Raw genomic sequence first — 17,325 nt, 5'->3', positions numbered from 1 at the left:
CAACAGTAATATTGGACACTAGTGTTATCCCAAAGCAAACTGTGGAAGTGTCCACAGTACCTAGAACTGCAGTCATTGCTCTGTCACCAATTACAGTAGGCAGTTGTGCTGAACTCCTGAAGAACAGTTCACAGAGTTCTTGGAGAAAATTATTAACCTATTCATCAAAACCATACCTAAAATGGTGAATCAACAAATAACAAAAATAATATTGTACAACAAATTGACCACTGGCAAATGCATTAGGACAAAACAATACTAATAGATCATAAAATCCTGAAAAGTGCTAAATGGTTAGAAATAATTTGAGTGTGGGTAAATGCTCACCACGTAGTTGAAATGTTGAGTGTTTGATAGACAAATTAATAAGAGTTTGTGTGCTCAGTACCTCAACTGCATGATGTCAGTCAACTTTACTCTTAAAATTATTAAAGTATTATAAGTACTCAAACTGTTCTCACATATTGCTTCTGAATAAATCTAGCTGTGATACACACTTGAGCAGTAGCAGAATTCCTAACAACAACAGTTTACATCTAAAGCCTCTGGAGAAAGTATTACCCATATGATTATTACTATGATCACATCCTGTCAGGGCACTACAATATTCCTTAATATAAGTAACCTAAAAATTACTATCCAATGGGAACTCCAAGTTGGAATAACAACAATATTTGGAAAAAGGATGTATCATTACTCAATGTAAAGAGGATCCACTGATTTGGAGACAGGCACAAAGAAAAGCACAAAGTGGAAATAAAGTGAAAGTTATTAGAACTGGCCGAAATGGTTGTTTAAAACCATAACCAAAAAAATTTTATTTTCCGCTTTCAACACTACCGCTGCTATAAAATCCACCGTTTCTAGTTCAATAACAGCTGCTTTCACTTATTAAACAACCATTTCGGCCAGTTCTAATAACTTTCACTTTATTTCCACTTCCGTTTTTTGCACATCACTGATCATTTTAGCCGCTCCCCACAGGTCTTAACGTCATTATTTCTTCGTCAGACAATTTTTAGCCCCATTTTCGTAATCTTTCACCACAACACCACTCCTTTTAATACGTTTTTTCGAAATTTTCCCGAATTTCTCCGTCCTTTAACGTGTTTTAGCAGCAACACAACCACCTAACCTTTATGCACATCGCTGTCTACCAACCCAAGTACACCACAGGATCAACTTAACCAACACTTTTTCGCCTTTTCTCATACCAGATCTCCAGTTGCTTTCAAGTTCACCTTTATCTCTCCCCATACATTTTTAGCTTTCATTTTCATTTCAACCTCATGTTAAACTTTCCACCTTCAATACCATGTCACCCTCACAACACCCCCACAACGACCCCATTAAGTTTTATTTACATTCCCTCCGCAAACATGCCTTCACCCTAGCCAGATTACGCTTGCATATTTTATTTTCCCAGGCTTGTCTGACATTTGGCATAACCCCCAAAGCCTCACACTTACAGTTCCCATCTCTGGCTGCAACCCTTCTTTCCATCAGTCCCTATACCAGTTCCAAACTGAACAATCCATTGCCCTCACCCACCTAATCCTTCACCTACACATCAACTCAGCCAATGAACACACCCGTCAACTCCTATCCTTAATAAAAGTCCTCAATCTTTCCTCTCCCACATCCACACCGGCTATTCAGAGCATCCTCCTACAGGCCAACCGCAAATTAGCGCAGCATGCCACCCTTCACCTCAAAAAACTATCCAATCTCCTGGTTTCCCACCTCCGGAAAGGCAACTCACTCACCCTTCACAACCTTTCCAGCAAATCTCAACCACCTCTCATTGCACACAAACCCAGTCTCTCCCATCTACTCAATCTCCCACTTCCAGCTCCACTCCCTCCAAAACCTCAAAATTCCAATCAACACAATCTGGTACCACAACACCCTAATTCAGTAGTTAACCTTTCCTCCAAACCTCTCTCCCAATCCGAAACCTCTGTCCTATCCAGAGGCCTCACCTTCAGCCCCACTCCCAGATTCAACCAAACAGCCCTGGTCAAAGATTTACTGTCCTACACTCGTACTCTCTGCTGGAAGTATCACTTTGCCACGAAGAAAAATGATCCTAATCCTACCCCTAATGATCCAACTCCCCAAGACACTATCCAAATTGAACCCTGCCTGGAACAGTTCCGTCCTCCGTCACAGCGGGACCCACCTCCTCTTCCTCAAAATCACCCTCTCCAAACCTTCCAGGAATTTCTGACTTCCAGCCTTGCCTCTCAATCCTTCTTAAAAAACCTTAATCCTACTCCCAACATCACCACTGCTGAAGCCCAGGCTATCTGTGATCTGAAGGCTGACCGGTCCATCGTCATTCTTCCGGCGGACAAGGGTTCCACGACTGTGGTACTTGATCGTCGGGAGTATGTGGCTGAGGGACTGCGTCAGCTTTCAGACAACACCACATACAAAGTTTGCCAAGGTAATCCCATTCCTGATGTCCAGGCGGAGCTTCAAGGAATCCTCAGAACCTTAGGCCCCCTACAAAACCTTTCACCTGACTCCATCAACCTCCTGACCCCACCGACAACCCGCACCCCTACCTTCTACCTTCTTCCTAAAATTCACAAACCCAATCATCCCGGCCGCCCCATTGTAGCTGGTTACCAAGCCCCCACAGAACGTATCTCTGCCTACGTAGATCAACACCTTCAACCCATTACATGCAGTCTCCCATCCTTCATCAAAGACACCAACCACTTTCTCGAACGCCTGGAATCCTTACCCAATCCGTTACCCCCAGAAACCATCCTCGTAACCATTGATGCCACTTCCTTATACACAAATATCCCGCACGTCCAGGGCCTCGCTGCGATGGAGCACTTCCTTTCACGCCGATCACCTGCCACCCTACCTAAAACCTCTTTCCTCATTACCTTAGCCAGCTTCATCCTGACCCACAACTTCTTCACTTTTGAAGACCAGACATACCAACAATTAAAGGGAACAGCCATGGGTACCAGGATGGCCCCTTCGTACGCCAACCTATTCATGGGTCGCTTAGAGGAAGCCTTCTTGGTTACCCAGGCCTGCCAACCCAAAGTTTGGTACAGATTTATTGATGACATCTTCATGATCTGGACTCACAGTGAAGAAGAACTCCAGAATTTCCTCTCCAACCTCAACTCCTTTGGTTCCATCAGATTCACCTGGTCCTACTCCAAATCCCATGCCACTTTCCTTGATGTTGACCTCCACCTGTCCAATGGCCAGCTTCACACGTCCGTCCACATCAAACCCACCAACAAGCAACAGTACCTCCATTACGACAGCTGCCACCCATTCCACATCAAACGGTCCCTTCCCTACAGCCTAGGTCTTCGTGGCAAACGAATCTGCTCCAGTCCGGAATCCCTGAAGCATTACACCAACAACCTGACAACAGCTTTCGCATCCCGCAACTACCCTCCCGACCTGGTACAGAAGCAAATAACCAGAGCCACTTCCTCATCCTCTCAAACCCAGAACCTCCCACAGAAGAACCACAAAAGTGCCCCACTTGTGACAGGATACTTTCCGGGACTGGATCAGATTCTGAATGTGGCCCTCCAGCAGGGATACGACTTCCTCAAATCCTGCCCTGAAATGAGATCCATCCTTCATGAAATCCTCCCCACTCCACAAAGAGTGTCTTTCCGCCGTCCACCTAACCTTCGTAACCTCTTAGTTCATCCCTATGAAATACCCAAGCCACCTTCCCTACCCTCTGGCTCCTACCCTTGTAACCGCCCCCGGTGTAAAACCTGTCCCATGCACCCTCCCACCACCACCTACTCCAGTCCTGTAACCCGGAAGGTGTACACGATCAAAGGCAGAGCCACATGTGAAAGCACCCACGTGATCTACCAACTGACCTGCCTACACTGTGATGCATTCTATGTGGGAATGACCAGCAACAAACTGTCCATTCGCATGAATGGACACAGGCAGACAGTGTTTGTTGGTAATGAGGATCACCCTGTGGCTAAACATGCCTTGGTGCACGGCCAGCACATCTTGGCGCAGTGTTACACCGTCCGGGTTATCTGGATACTTCCCACTAACACCAACCTATCCGAACTCCGGAGATGGGAACTTGCTCTTCAATATATCCTCTCTTCTAGTTATCCACCAGGCCTCCATCTCCGCTAATTTCAAGTTGCCGCCATTCATACCTCACCTGTCATTCAACAACATCTTTGCCTCAGCACTTCTGCCTCGACAGACATCTCTGCCCAAACTCTTTGTCTTTAAATATGTCTGCTTGTGTCTGTATATGTGTGGATGGATATGTGTGTGTGTGCGAGTGTATACCTGTCCTTTTTTCCCCCTAAGGTAAGTCTTTCCGCTCCCGGGATTGGAATGACTCCTTACCCGCTCCCTTAAAACCCACATCCTTTCGTCTTTCCCTCTCCTTCCCTCTTTCCTGATGAGGCAACAGTTTGTTGCGAAAGCTTGAATTTTGTGTGTATGTTTGTGTGTCTGTCAACCTGCCAGCACTTTCATTTGGTAAGTCACATCATCTTTGTTTTTAGATATTTTTCCTACGTGGAATGTTTCCCTCTATTACATATATATATTAACACAAGCAAGCACACTCCATGAGAACATAACCACCACAACCAGCAGCTCCAATTCTGGTTGGAGCTGCTGGTGGTTGCACTCGTGTGTGTGTGTGTGTGTGTGTGTGTGTGTGTGTGTGTGTGTGTGTTTTCACTGAAGAAGGCTTTGGCTGAAAGTTATACTGTGTGTCAGTCACTTTGCTGTGCCTGTCTTCAGCTCAATGGGTCAGCTTTGTGGTGATTTATCCTTTTCCTAATATTGTTCAAGATTATTATAGATATGTGAAATAACTTACATTTTCCACTTCCGTCAATTTACCTCACATGTCCAATAGATAACAACAAGAAATGATACACATTATCCAGAACGAATGTTTCACTCTGCAGGGGAGGGTGTGCTGATATGAAGCTTCCAAGCAGATTAAAATTGTTTGCTGGACTTGGACTTGAACCCAGGACCTTTGCATTTCATAGGTAAGGGCTCTACTAACTGTGATACCCACACGACTTGGGTCTTATGCACACCATGTATGTGAGCATAAAACAAAACTTGACTCTACTGAAACCTGGTGTATATTTACTGATCATTGATCTGCCAAAGTTAATTACAGTCAGTGTACTGAGGAGCCAAACAAACTGGTACATCTGTCTAATTTTGTGTAGGGCCCTCCACAAGCACAGAAATGCTGCAACACGACATGGCATGGACTCGACTAGTGTCTGAAGTAGTTCTGGAGGGAATTGTCACCATGAATCCTGCAGGGCTGTCCTTAAATCCATAAAAGTATGAAGGGTGGAGATCTTTCTGAACAGCATGTTGCAAGGCATCCCACATATGCTCAGTAATGTTCAAGTCTGGGGAGTTTGGTGGCCAGTGAAAGTGTTTAAATTCAGAAAAGTGTTCCTGGAGCCACTCTTTAGCAATTCTGAACATGTGGGGTGTAGCATTGTCCTGCTGAAACTGCCCTAGTCCATCAGAATGAACAATGGACATGAATAGATGCAGGTGATCAGACAGGATGATTGCTTATGTACGTGTCACCTGTCAGAGTCATATCTAGATTATCAGGGGTCCAATATCACTCCAACTGCACATGCCCCACACCCTTACAGGGCCTCCACCAGCTTGAACAGTCCCCTGATAACATGCAGCGTCCATAGATTCATGAGGTTTTCTCCATCCAATGTTGATGTTGATGGGCACAGGCGAGGTGTAAAGCTTTGAATCGTGCAGTCATCAAGGGTACATGAGTGGGCCTTCGGCTCTGAAAACCCATATTGGTGATGTTACATTGAATGTTTGCATGCTGACACTTGTCAATAGCCCAGCATTGAAATCTGCAGCAATTAGTGGAAAGGTTGCACTTCTATCACATTGAACGATTCTCTTCAGTCACTGCTGGTCCCGTTCTTGCACAATCTTTTTCTGACCACAGTAATGTCGGAGATTTGATGTTTCACTGGAATCCTGATATTCACGGTACACTTGTGAAATGATCGTAAGTGAAAATCCCCATTTCAATGCTACCTCGGAGATGCTGTGTCCCATTGCTCATGTGCCGAATATAACATCACATCCAAACTCACTTAAATCTTGATAGCCTGCCATTGTAGCAACAGTAGCCAATCTACCAACTGCACCAGACACTTGTTGTCTTATATAGGCATTGCCGACCTCTGCGTCGTATTCCGCCTGTTTACATATCTCTGTATTTGAAAACACATGCCTATAGCAGTTTCTTTGGAGCTTCAGTGTATATTCGAACATCTTTGGAGAATCCTCCTCCCCCCTCCTTCCTCCTCTGTGGAGAAGCATGCCATGAAGCTGAATACACTAAGGCTAACAAGCTGTGAGTGTTCACAAAATGGACTGATAATACAAATCCATTGGTTATGTGCCAGCACTACTTAATCACTAATTCGCTATGGCACCAAATAGAGCTAAATGTGCAGTTGAGCAAGCAATATTCTTCATAAAAGGTCATGAGCACTGAAAATGGTATGATGTAAATGGTCTTTTCACTCTTTAAGACTATATAAGAGAGAGAGGAGGCCCCATCCACCAAGATCCTTATGTAACACTAGAGCACACTGCATTTTTATGAATTCTGGAACAACAGTTGTCTATAAGTCATGCCAAAAACTTTGTTGACTTTAACATAGTGTAACGAAAGTAGTCCTGGTGCAGCTGCAGTTGATGTCATTAATTAATTTATTTGCGAGGATTCCAAAGTACACCAATTAACTTGATCCATACATACAATGTCAACAGGCTTTTCCATTCTGCAGTAGCTGATCTCACAGAATTAACTGAATCACATTATTTTCACGTAAGTCTGCATACACATACAATTTCAACATTTAGCCATTTAATTTGATCATAAAGGTCTCAACTGTAATGTGATCTGTACTTGGTACATTTTTATCTATTAAAAATAAAATTCTACAAAGTTTAAAGAAACTTACTGATCATATGACATACATACAAATTAACAAGCAAGCTTCCTCACCCTGATAAATTACAGTCCACAGGTGGAGTAAGTTGTACCATCCGTTGCTTTCCATCTTTCTCCTCACTCATAGCAGAGGTGAGTTGCTTCTCGCGCCCACTTTCAACATCCAGTTTCCTTCCCAGTTTACTGATCTCACCAGCATTCTGGGCACTGCTTTTGCGTGGTGTATTAAATTTCATACTAACTGGGACCATTTTGCTACGCAAAGAGAAGGACTGTACTGTGCTCTTTTGTGATGATCTTGCAAGGACGTTAGTCTCATTATTTTCTTCGTCTTCTTCTCCTTCCTCTTCTGAGCTGCTGTGAAACACTGTAACTTTGCTAAACCTTAGTTTTCTTGCCTTGAGGTTTTTAGAGACATGGTCAGCTGGAGTGTCAAAAGATACATTACTCAATCTCGCTGGAGTATTATTGTGAGTTGCAAGCAATATCTGAGGTGATTTTTCACTGTTTATACCTGTGCAAAGTCTTATTTTTTTTGATGGGCTCACCAAGCTTTTCATCAACTCCACATCAGTTGCATTCTCACGATTCTTTCGCTTCTTCTTGGAGAGTGTTAACTTTCCATCTTTGATTGGTTTTGCACTTGGTGTCTTCAATCCCACTGTAGACAACTTTGATTTCTTTCTAGAGGTGCTTTCACTTTTTTCAGAATCTGATGGTGACACTACTTCTGAATTCAATGGGAGATATGTCCTGAAAGCATTTTCAAGAAAAGAATCTGTTATAACTGAATCATCAGCAAATCCTATGGTTTCTGATTTTGTGTTTGTGTGTTCTGTTAACAGAGCAGCCTGTTTATCATCATGTTGTTCCACTGACGATGGAAAATTTTGTTTCGGAGACAAAAGTAAAGTTGTTTTCCCACATTCTCCACTTCTCTGACTGTTACATACTTGCCGAGATGTCTCTGTAGCAGATGAAATGTTACAATCCAAGACATCTCGAAGAGGCGTGTTTACTATAAGGCTGCTTGCACAATCTTGTTTAGGAGACGAATGCATATTTGTCTTCATGCAGTCTCCTCTTTCTTTCAAGTTAAAGAGGGGTTGTGGTGTCTTTGCAGCATTCAAGGGTGATATCTTGCAATCTAGGACATCTGCAAGTTGTGTATTTATTGAGAAGTTGTCAGCAGAATCTTGTTTAGGTGAGAAAGGTATATTTGTTTTCTCAGATTCTCTTTTCCGTAGGTTATAGACATGTGCAGCTACCTTTGTGGTATTCACAGGTGAGATGTTACAATCTAGAACATCTTCAAGCTGTGTATTTATGGAAAAGCTGTCCCCAAACAGGCTGGGACTCCTGTAATTATTTTCAGAAGAAGGTGATGCGAAGAAATCAGAGCTGTTTCTACTTGAAGTTGGTCTCTCGTGCGACAGATCATCAATTGAAGAATCTATTACAGTTTTCGAGTGGTCTTTAACAATGGCATCATCAACTTGTTCAAATGTGGACCTTTCAGAAGTAGAAAGATCTAAACCATCGCCCATTTTAGGTATGGGCTGAGCCATGTCACAAAGTCCTGTAGCATTTTCTGTCTCTTTTATAACACATTTATCTGGAGTACCCTCGTGTAAGCTGTCATTCAGATCATCTTGATGTGCTTTATAATGTATTTCAAATGGTCCAGGAGCTGAAGTATCACATTTGGAAACACAAGGCGAATCACTAATTTCTTTTCTCTCTGTTAGTAAAGAGTTCCCCATGATGTTTATAATTTGTTTTTTGGTTTCATTTGAGCTCAAAGAGACAGGTTCACAAAAATGACTAGAGTTTTTGTTTTTTTCATTTGCACGTATCTTTACACTCTCATCAGATGTCATTTGCGTCGTTGCATGGCACTCCACAATTTCGTCCAAAATATGGCTATGTTCATGTGAACTTGTACTAGAAGAGCTAGTGTAACCCGAAGAATCTGAAGCGTCTCCGACCATCTCCCATTTTGCATCAGCCAGTCCAAGTTCTTTCTGCAAAAAGGAAAGACACACATCAGTACATTAAATACAGCACATATTTAATTTTTAACCATTATCTATTTGTGTTACCTGGAGCATAAACCTTGCTTCTTTAATGAGCAATGTTGCAGCTTCTCTCTCTGTCAGACCACGTCTACCAGTTATCCACACACTTTTCATTTCATTTCTTTTAGCGGTCTCAAAAGATGATTCCCCATCCAATTCTTTTGAACTGTAAAATAATTAATTAAATACTGTAGTGATGTAACTTGAAAAGAATACATAATCAGTACTTACTTTGTATGAGATAGAAAATATTTTCTGCGTAAATTATAAGGAAAGCTGTTTGGGCTGCAAGCTGACCCACAGGCAAATGATTTCAAATTACCAAATTCTATATCAAGTCCGAGTAAATAGCAGTGCTACAGTGATATACCAATGACTGTCGGATAGCCAATAGATTATATATTTGTTATTTTCCAGGTTTTCTCAGCCTATCTGATAAGTGGTGTGCTTTCAGGTGTTCAGCCAAGGTGTTTATTCCATTTTATTTGGCTGATTACCCAAAAGCATGGCATTAAATTTGTACACTTGGTATATGATAAAAAGCTTTCTGATGACAAGTAGTAGGATTCCAATCCTATGAACAAAGGCTAGATATAAAGTTCGTCTTAAAGCCAGCTGTCACCAGACCGAGTGTTTCATGGTTAACAGCACCTACGACTTTAAAGTATGGGGACTTGCTGAACAGTAAAGTGTGCAGTGATAAAATAGGGATCACACGGATTGCTTATTGCTTTCATATTCCATGCATGGGGTCAACAATGTTACTCTATGATATAACTTGAGGTCAACACATTTTTAAAATTCACAATGGTGTCACTCATTTGGAATTCAAGTAGATTAAAAATGTGAAGAGCATGATCAATGAACTACAAACTGTGCTCTAAAACGAGAATTTAAAACTGCAGCTTCTTACATTGTGAATAAAATAACTTTATGATTGACATTTCAGTGAGATATGCATAGTGGTAGTCACAGTGCTTTCTTGGACTTCACATACTCGGTGTGTTGCCATTTTTGGTGTTGGATGTTGGACAGACAGAGCCAAGAACTTGGGGGAAAGGCAGTTGTCCTGTGACACATTAAATACACACACACACACACACACACACACACACACACACACACACACACACACACACACACACACAGAGAGAGAGAGAGAGAGAGAGAGAGAGAGAGAGAGAGAGAGAGAGAGACCACTGGCTGTTGTAACCAGGTTTACAATTTGATAGATAGTGCAGTTCTGTACTTTCACTTGTGTGGGGTTTCTATATTTATTTGTTTTGTGTATTCAGTACATCAGAAACAAGAGAAAAAAGCTATCAAAGAAAAGGCTATCCAAGAAACATATTGTTTGCGGTATGTATGTATGTACGAGGGTGGTTTGGTAAGTCTCATAAAAAGCAAGAAAAAATTTTGGTTTTGTTAACGACTCACCTTATTTCTTGACATAGTCTCCTTTGAGGAATATAAAATTGGTCCAGCAATCCACTAGCTTTTTCATCCCTTTGGAAAAATACATTCTGTCAGTGTAACAGCTCCATGTGAGCTGCTACATGACTTGTTACAAGGGTCACATGCTCAAAACACACCTGGGTGCCCTTCCGACACTCAAGGAATTTTAATCCAGAATTATGTTATATTATCACTCTTAGTATAGTCTGCAAATGTGAGTGCGGGTCCTCGGCTAACGTATGCGTGGGCTGTCTGCTGTGGGTTCTCTGAATGTGGAGGTGCAGTTTAGCCAACCATTATATCAAGTAGAGTGCGACTGCACTGGACCAGAGAGACATAGGTTCCCCCGCGCGTTAGCAGACCCTATCAAGTTGACAAATAGCTGCTGTGCAGACTCTCCGAGCCCTTCCAACCACCGTGTGTGGACCCCCTGCCAGGGGAGATGGTTAGGCATTCCCTACTGAAACTCTGGTGAATATAGACGCTCTGTGTGATGGCTCCTATAGTCATCTTAGTTAGGACATACAGTCAGGTTGCATAAAATTGCTATTTTTTTGTATCACTGATGATGGGCCAGCATTTTATGTAACCGTACCATTAAGTAAAGTGAATGATCAAGGAGTTATTTTCATGATTTTATTAAATAAAATGTTGTTGTTATATAAAATTCTTTGTCTCACAGCAACATCTTATTTCCGTTACCATTCCAGTTAAGTTATTCAAATTTTCAACTTAAAGTTAACCAATAATCAGAAATTTTGTAGTGATATTTGCTCATGCAAATGGTCGTAGGCATCTTTCATAAAAGATACAGGTGCCATTTTTAAGTTGAGCATGCCTGCCAAGGCTTTGCGGAAAGCAAGTTATCATTCATAATGGCGACCCTTTAGCCTAGGATCGCGTTCAAATTAGGAACTCTTTTGTGATGCTGTGAGATAGCAAGGATGTACTAATAAATGATTAAATTTTCACAGGTGTCACAATTCCAATTTTTGAAAAATCAGTGTTGCAAATACTGCGTTGCATATACACGTTGCTTTGTGATTTTATTTGTGTGATTTTGGGGGCAATTTTCTTTGTGTGTTATATTCATGTATTTTGGGGAATTTTAAATTACATTGTGTGTGACAATAAATGTGTTAGGCTGCGTGTGATGACTGTGCTAGGTTGCATGTAATTATAACTTGCGCTAGGCTACGAAAAATAATTCATCATGATTCGCATTGTCAAGATAGGAAATTTGTTTTCCATGAGCGAAGCTCTATTAACTACGTACTTTGTGCGAAAGTATGATCCCAGTATCCAAAATGGAAACACGTGGTCGATCAAGGAGCAGTGCGAGGATAAATAGGTCAGGAGCAGAGGAAGTTGCCACTAATCAGGCAGCCGCGGAGAGGAGAAAGGCACGGGTGAGACAAGCAATGGGATTATCCTCGATTTCAATTGCACTGCGGCAATGCTGAACTTAGAAAATGTGCAGGTTATCTGCCCGACTGGTAGCGTGACTTTGGACCCAAGCACGAGCGCTGATGAAACCGAGACAAAGAGCGAGTAGACAAAGTACGTCGGCTAACACAAACCCGATTATTCAGGTTTGTGTTAGCCGACGTACTTTGTCTACTCGCTATTGTCTCGGTTTCATCAGCATGTGGGTGGCAGAGTTGGTTGGGATGATGAAAGAAAGTATGGTGAAACAGGAAGAAAATAATATGAAATTAAACTCAAAACTAGAGGGCTTTATGCATGAAGTAGATACGGAATTAAACTCAAAACTTGAGGGCATCATGACAGGAGTAAATGTGAGATTTGAAGAGAATAAGGCGCTACTTGAAGAGGTTCGAAAGGACATTATAAACAATGTCAATGAAAAATTTGAAGTAGTAGGTAGTAGATTAAGTGCTGTCGAAACAGAACAAAAAAAGAGTTCAGGTCGAAATGAGAAAACGGGGAGAAAAATTAGAAAAGGGACTCCAAACATTAACAGAAAGGTGTAATAGCGAAAAGAAAAAGGTGATAAACTGGATAAAAGCAGCCGAAGCAACTCAAGAAAAGTTAGAAACAAAAACTAGGGCAATCGTGGAACTTGAGGGAAAAGTAGAAGATGTAAAAGTGTAAAAGAGGGAGGAAATAAAGAAGGTGAAAGAAGAGTTAGAAAAACTCGCGGAAAAGGTTGCAGATATTACAGTATCAGAAAGTAGTGAGAACGCTTCGTTGCTGAATGCAGTAGATAAAGAAGAAATCAAATTATTATTAAGAAGGTTTCAGGAAGGTCAATGCGAGGTCAACAGGCGACAACACGATGCTACAAACGAGGTATGCGAACGCGTGGATTACATGGAGAACCTTCTGGCATGCGGAACCGAAAAGGGAAACCACTTGCGCAGAGGCACACAAGACAATAGCGAGGGATGTGATTCCAGACATGAGGAGGACTACGAAGAAACTAGCGAGCGTAGGGATATAGGGAAATGTCGGGAAGGACACAAAAATCCATGCACAGGTTCGTAAAGGAGGGAAGCAAAAGGGTTTGACTACAAACACTTTCTCTCTGTGCGAAAATTCGAAGTCTTACACAACTCGGTGAACGGGATAAACCCATGTGCTTGGCTTGAACAATACCAGTTTGTCTTCCACCCAACTGGCTGGATGGATATAAAATAGAATTTATGTGTGGGCATCTCGAAGCCGAACCCGCTGTGCGAATGAGAGCTGTAGCACACACGTGCACGACGGTACGCGAGTTTCTCCCTGCCTATTGGTTTGAGGCAGCACAAGACCGGGTACAAAGGTAACTGGATGAACAAAAGTAAGTATGATAAATATACAAAAACAAGTATGATAAATATACTAACGAATGGCGTAATGGCAATCACGACGCACGCAATTACTGCAACAGAGGAAAATACGATTACAGTAACCGGCCGAACTCGTCACGAAATGGCAGTGAAAAATATGGGCAGGCACCGGCAGATAACAAAAGGGACACCATTCCCGATGATGTGGAAATCAGAGCGGCAGATCTGGGGGGGCGGGGGGGGAAAAAAAAACACCACCAGAAATGGAGGGAAAACAACAGTTACGACCAATTCAGATTGAGGGAGATGGGATTAGCCCACACCCAATGACAGAAAGTTGCAAAGTACGTTACATAGGTCATGAAGATATTAGGGAAGCATTACTTCAGGAAAAAACGGATAACAGGATTTCAGCCGTTAGTCCAGGGATTGCCATCTCAGTGAAAGTGGTATCACTGGACTGCGTAATCAACACGGGAAGTCCGATCTCGATTGTCAGTGAGGCTGCATTCCGAAAATGTGGGGAGGTGTAAGCTCGGCCGACATTGCCGTTGCGAGGGACGAAGGTGAAAGGGGCAATATACAGTAAAAGTGTAGAAGTCAAGTGGCAAACTAGAATCATGTTCAAATGCCAGGGCAAGGAGTTCGAGGAAAACTTCTTCATTGTGCCCTTAACGAACACTGCAGTGATTTTAGGGGTGGACTTCATGAACGCTCACCAGGCTATTGTAGACTTGGGTGGAGGTATCGTGTCTAAACAGAGAGGGTAACCCTGTTGAATTGAAGTTCAATAATTGGGTCATAAGGGATGAGTCTGAATCCAGCTGCCTACAAATTCTCACTTACCTGGGAGTGTACCAGGAACCCAAGATTCTCGTAAACCGTATAAGCGGAGTAAGCCTACAGCTATCCGCACACCGAAGGGATGGGGTTTTCAGAAAAATAATCGAAGAAAGCATGCACAGTGTAGGAGACATGCCAAAGGATGCCCATTTAAGATTGCTAGAGGTTTTAAGAAATCACGAGAGAATATTTTCGGATGCTCCGGGTGCGATAAAAGGCTTTGAATACAAGTTCCAAGTATGGGAACACAAAAAGTTTTTCATGAGGCCGTACCCCATTCCATTAGCACATAAAGAAAAAGTGAAGGCAGAGGTCGTGAAGATGCTCGATCAGGATGTAATTGAACGCCCAATGAGTTCGTACAACTCACCGCTTTTAGTGGAACCGAAAAAGGACGAATAAGTGAGATTGGTGCTGGATTCTCAGCAAATCAACATGGTTATTAAAGCAGAAACAGACAGACCAGAGGACATAGAAGAATTATTGCAACATTTTCATGGAGCGAAGGTATTAACCTCCATTGATATGAGAGCCAGTTACTGGCAAATCGTGTTGCATCCAAGGTGTAGGCAGTATACCGCATTTTTGTGTTATGGGAACTGTTACCAATTTAAACTGCTTCCATTTGGACTGAATGTTTCTGCAGCAGCGTTCATATGAGGCATGAACAGCATCCTTCCTGAAGTCCTAAGTGAGAGAATTACATTACACATTGATGATGTTCTGATAGAAGAAAAATCCTGGGATAACACAATGAGGTGTTGAACCGTTTATTAGATGGTTTTGAACGAGCTGGTATAACAGTGAACCTAAATAAATCTCAGTTTGGGCATAAGAGAATAAAGTTTCTAGGTCACATAGTTATGGTGGACAGGATACAAGCCGATCCCGAGGGAATTAAAGCGATTGCTGAATTTTCAAGGCCAACAATGAAGAGGCAACTAAGAGGATTCTTAGGAGTAGCAAATTTTTTCTAGAAATTTGTGAACTTAAGCATGCTGGCCACGTCATGTGTCTGCACGCTAACAGGAAAGCATACAATTTGGTATTGGGACGCCCAAGCACAGGACAAATTCGAAAGATTGAAGGAGGCATTAGTAAATGCACCTATTCTCGCACACCCAGACTTGAGTCATGATTTCTACCCCATTACGGACAGTTCGGCAAACGGCATTGGTGCGGTTCTGTTTCAAGGAGAAGACGCTGATGTTTCGTCGAGCTGGAAGCCCGTTTCTTTTGCAAGCATAAAGAAACTACTCAGTCACAGAACTCGAGGGGCTGGCAGTTGTCTGAGTGTTCAGTAAATTTAGATACTTCTTATACATAAGGAACACAAAGGTATTTACTGACCATCGGACACTACAATTCCTGATGTCGGCAAAGTTGGCTTACCATAGGTTATCTCACTGGGCGCTTTACCTACAAGAATACAACTTTACAATCAAGTATGTACCAGGGGAAAAGAACCTGATTGCAGACACTCTCTCTTGGGCTCCAGTAGGCCTAAGAAACGGAGTAGACGGTGAACCAAGCAAAAACAATTTCAGCATTTTGTACCTGAAAAATGTCACCTTCAAAAACTTTGTGACAATGTCACTAAAGAATGTTGGCCACTGACAAGACAAGGATCCCACACTCAAAGTAGTGAAGGAAAAGTGGAGGGACAGAAATCAAGCTGCAATTCAGCGATATTATAGGGTAGAAAACAGGAGCATAGAAGGCCCGAGGCCCGCGATGGCTAGTGGTAATACCTGAGGAAATGATCAATAAACTAGTGTCGTACACCCACCTAAGCTATGGACACTTCGGGGCACGGAAGAGCTTTCAGAAGCTACACGAGGCGTGATATTTTAATAATATGCTAAAAAGAATACAGCGGGTGATCAGAGTGTCAAAGGACCAAGCCACCCACCACATCTTTCACTGCTCCGATGTACCCGATAATTCCAAACAGGTTGCAAGAAGTTGCTGTGGTGGACCTGTTTGGGCCAATAACTTGGATGAAGTCTGGCTACGCGTATGTTCTCATAGCTGTGGAACTAACACCAAAATTTGTCTGCTTTATTCCACTGAGGAAAGCCACGACAAAAATGGTGGCAGCGGCATTTGTAAACGATTTCATGCAAGAGGTCAGACCAGTCAAACACGTAATCTCGGACAATGGGCTGCAATTCTGGTCTCAACATTGGCTGCAGATGTTAAAGGGGAGAAAAATGAAGGCAAACTTTATCTCGTTGTTCCACACATCGTCTAACCCTGCAGAGCACGTCATGAAAGAGTTAGGGCAGCTGTGTAGGCTATACTGTTACTGCAATCACAATACGTGGGATGTGCATGTAAAGGCATTCCAAGAAATTCTAAACGAGTTGCTGAATGTGACAACAATGTTGCCACTGGTATTAGAACTGAAAAATATGGAGCCTCCGAACCGAATCAAAGAACTGGTAGCGTGGCCAAAAGAAAGACAACTCCGACACAAGGAGATCATAGACATAGCTTTGAAGAACATAAAGCGCGCTGCCGAAATAAGGCAGAAAACATACCAAAAGAAAGTATGGAAAATCTACTTCTATATTGGACAAAAGGTGTGGGTTTGTTCACACAAGCTATCAAACAAGGGGAAAAGGATCTGCAAAAAATTCCTTAGCCTTTACAGTGGACCTTACTGAGTGTGCCGTATCCCTCACCCCAATGCTATTGAAGTCCAGACCCTACAGACAAAGAAAGTGGAGAAAAATGAAGGCGAACTTTATCTCGTTGTTCCACACATTGTCTAACCCTGCAGAGCACGTCATGAAAGAGTTAGGGCAGCTGTGTATGCTATACTGTTACTGCAAGCACAAGAAATCGAGAGGGCTGCATCACGTATCCAACATGAAGCCCCTTATAGAGTAGCAAAAAGGGTGTCAATGTACAGTTTATGTAATACAGGTCAATGGTGTCATTTTGTATATTAAATATCACTCATAGTGTAGTAACCAAAACCAACCACGGGAACGCCTTGGGCTGCCGATCAAAGCCACCAGGAGGGGAAGCCGCCGGCGGTGGAGCACGCACCACTGGGTAAACACAAGGACGAGTCGGACGACAGACCAATGACAACTGACACAACAAGGAAGAGATAAACAAC

At 42.5% G+C, this 17,325-nt stretch overlaps 1 protein-coding gene across 1 annotated transcript in view; it reads right to left on the bottom strand.

Annotated features, from left to right (window-relative positions):
• The window catches only part of LOC126199248 (DNA polymerase theta-like), a 363,755-nt gene that overhangs the window by 89,857 nt on the left and 256,573 nt on the right, over positions 1-17,325 (bottom strand). The window contains exons 16-17 of the mRNA XM_049936047.1: positions 9,127-9,268; positions 7,079-9,048 (exon numbers count right to left, since the gene is read on the bottom strand). Of these exons, the coding sequence (XP_049792004.1) occupies positions 7,079-9,048; positions 9,127-9,268 (2,112 nt within the window). The remainder of the gene's footprint in view (positions 1-7,078; positions 9,049-9,126; positions 9,269-17,325) is intronic.

The sequence above is a fragment of the Schistocerca nitens genome, chromosome 1 (assembly GCF_023898315.1).
Source record: "Schistocerca nitens isolate TAMUIC-IGC-003100 chromosome 1, iqSchNite1.1, whole genome shotgun sequence".
Lineage (NCBI taxonomy): Eukaryota > Metazoa > Arthropoda > Insecta > Orthoptera > Acrididae > Schistocerca > Schistocerca nitens.
The sequence above is the reverse complement of the archived record's forward strand: the minus strand, read 5'-3'. Positions and strand labels throughout refer to the sequence as shown.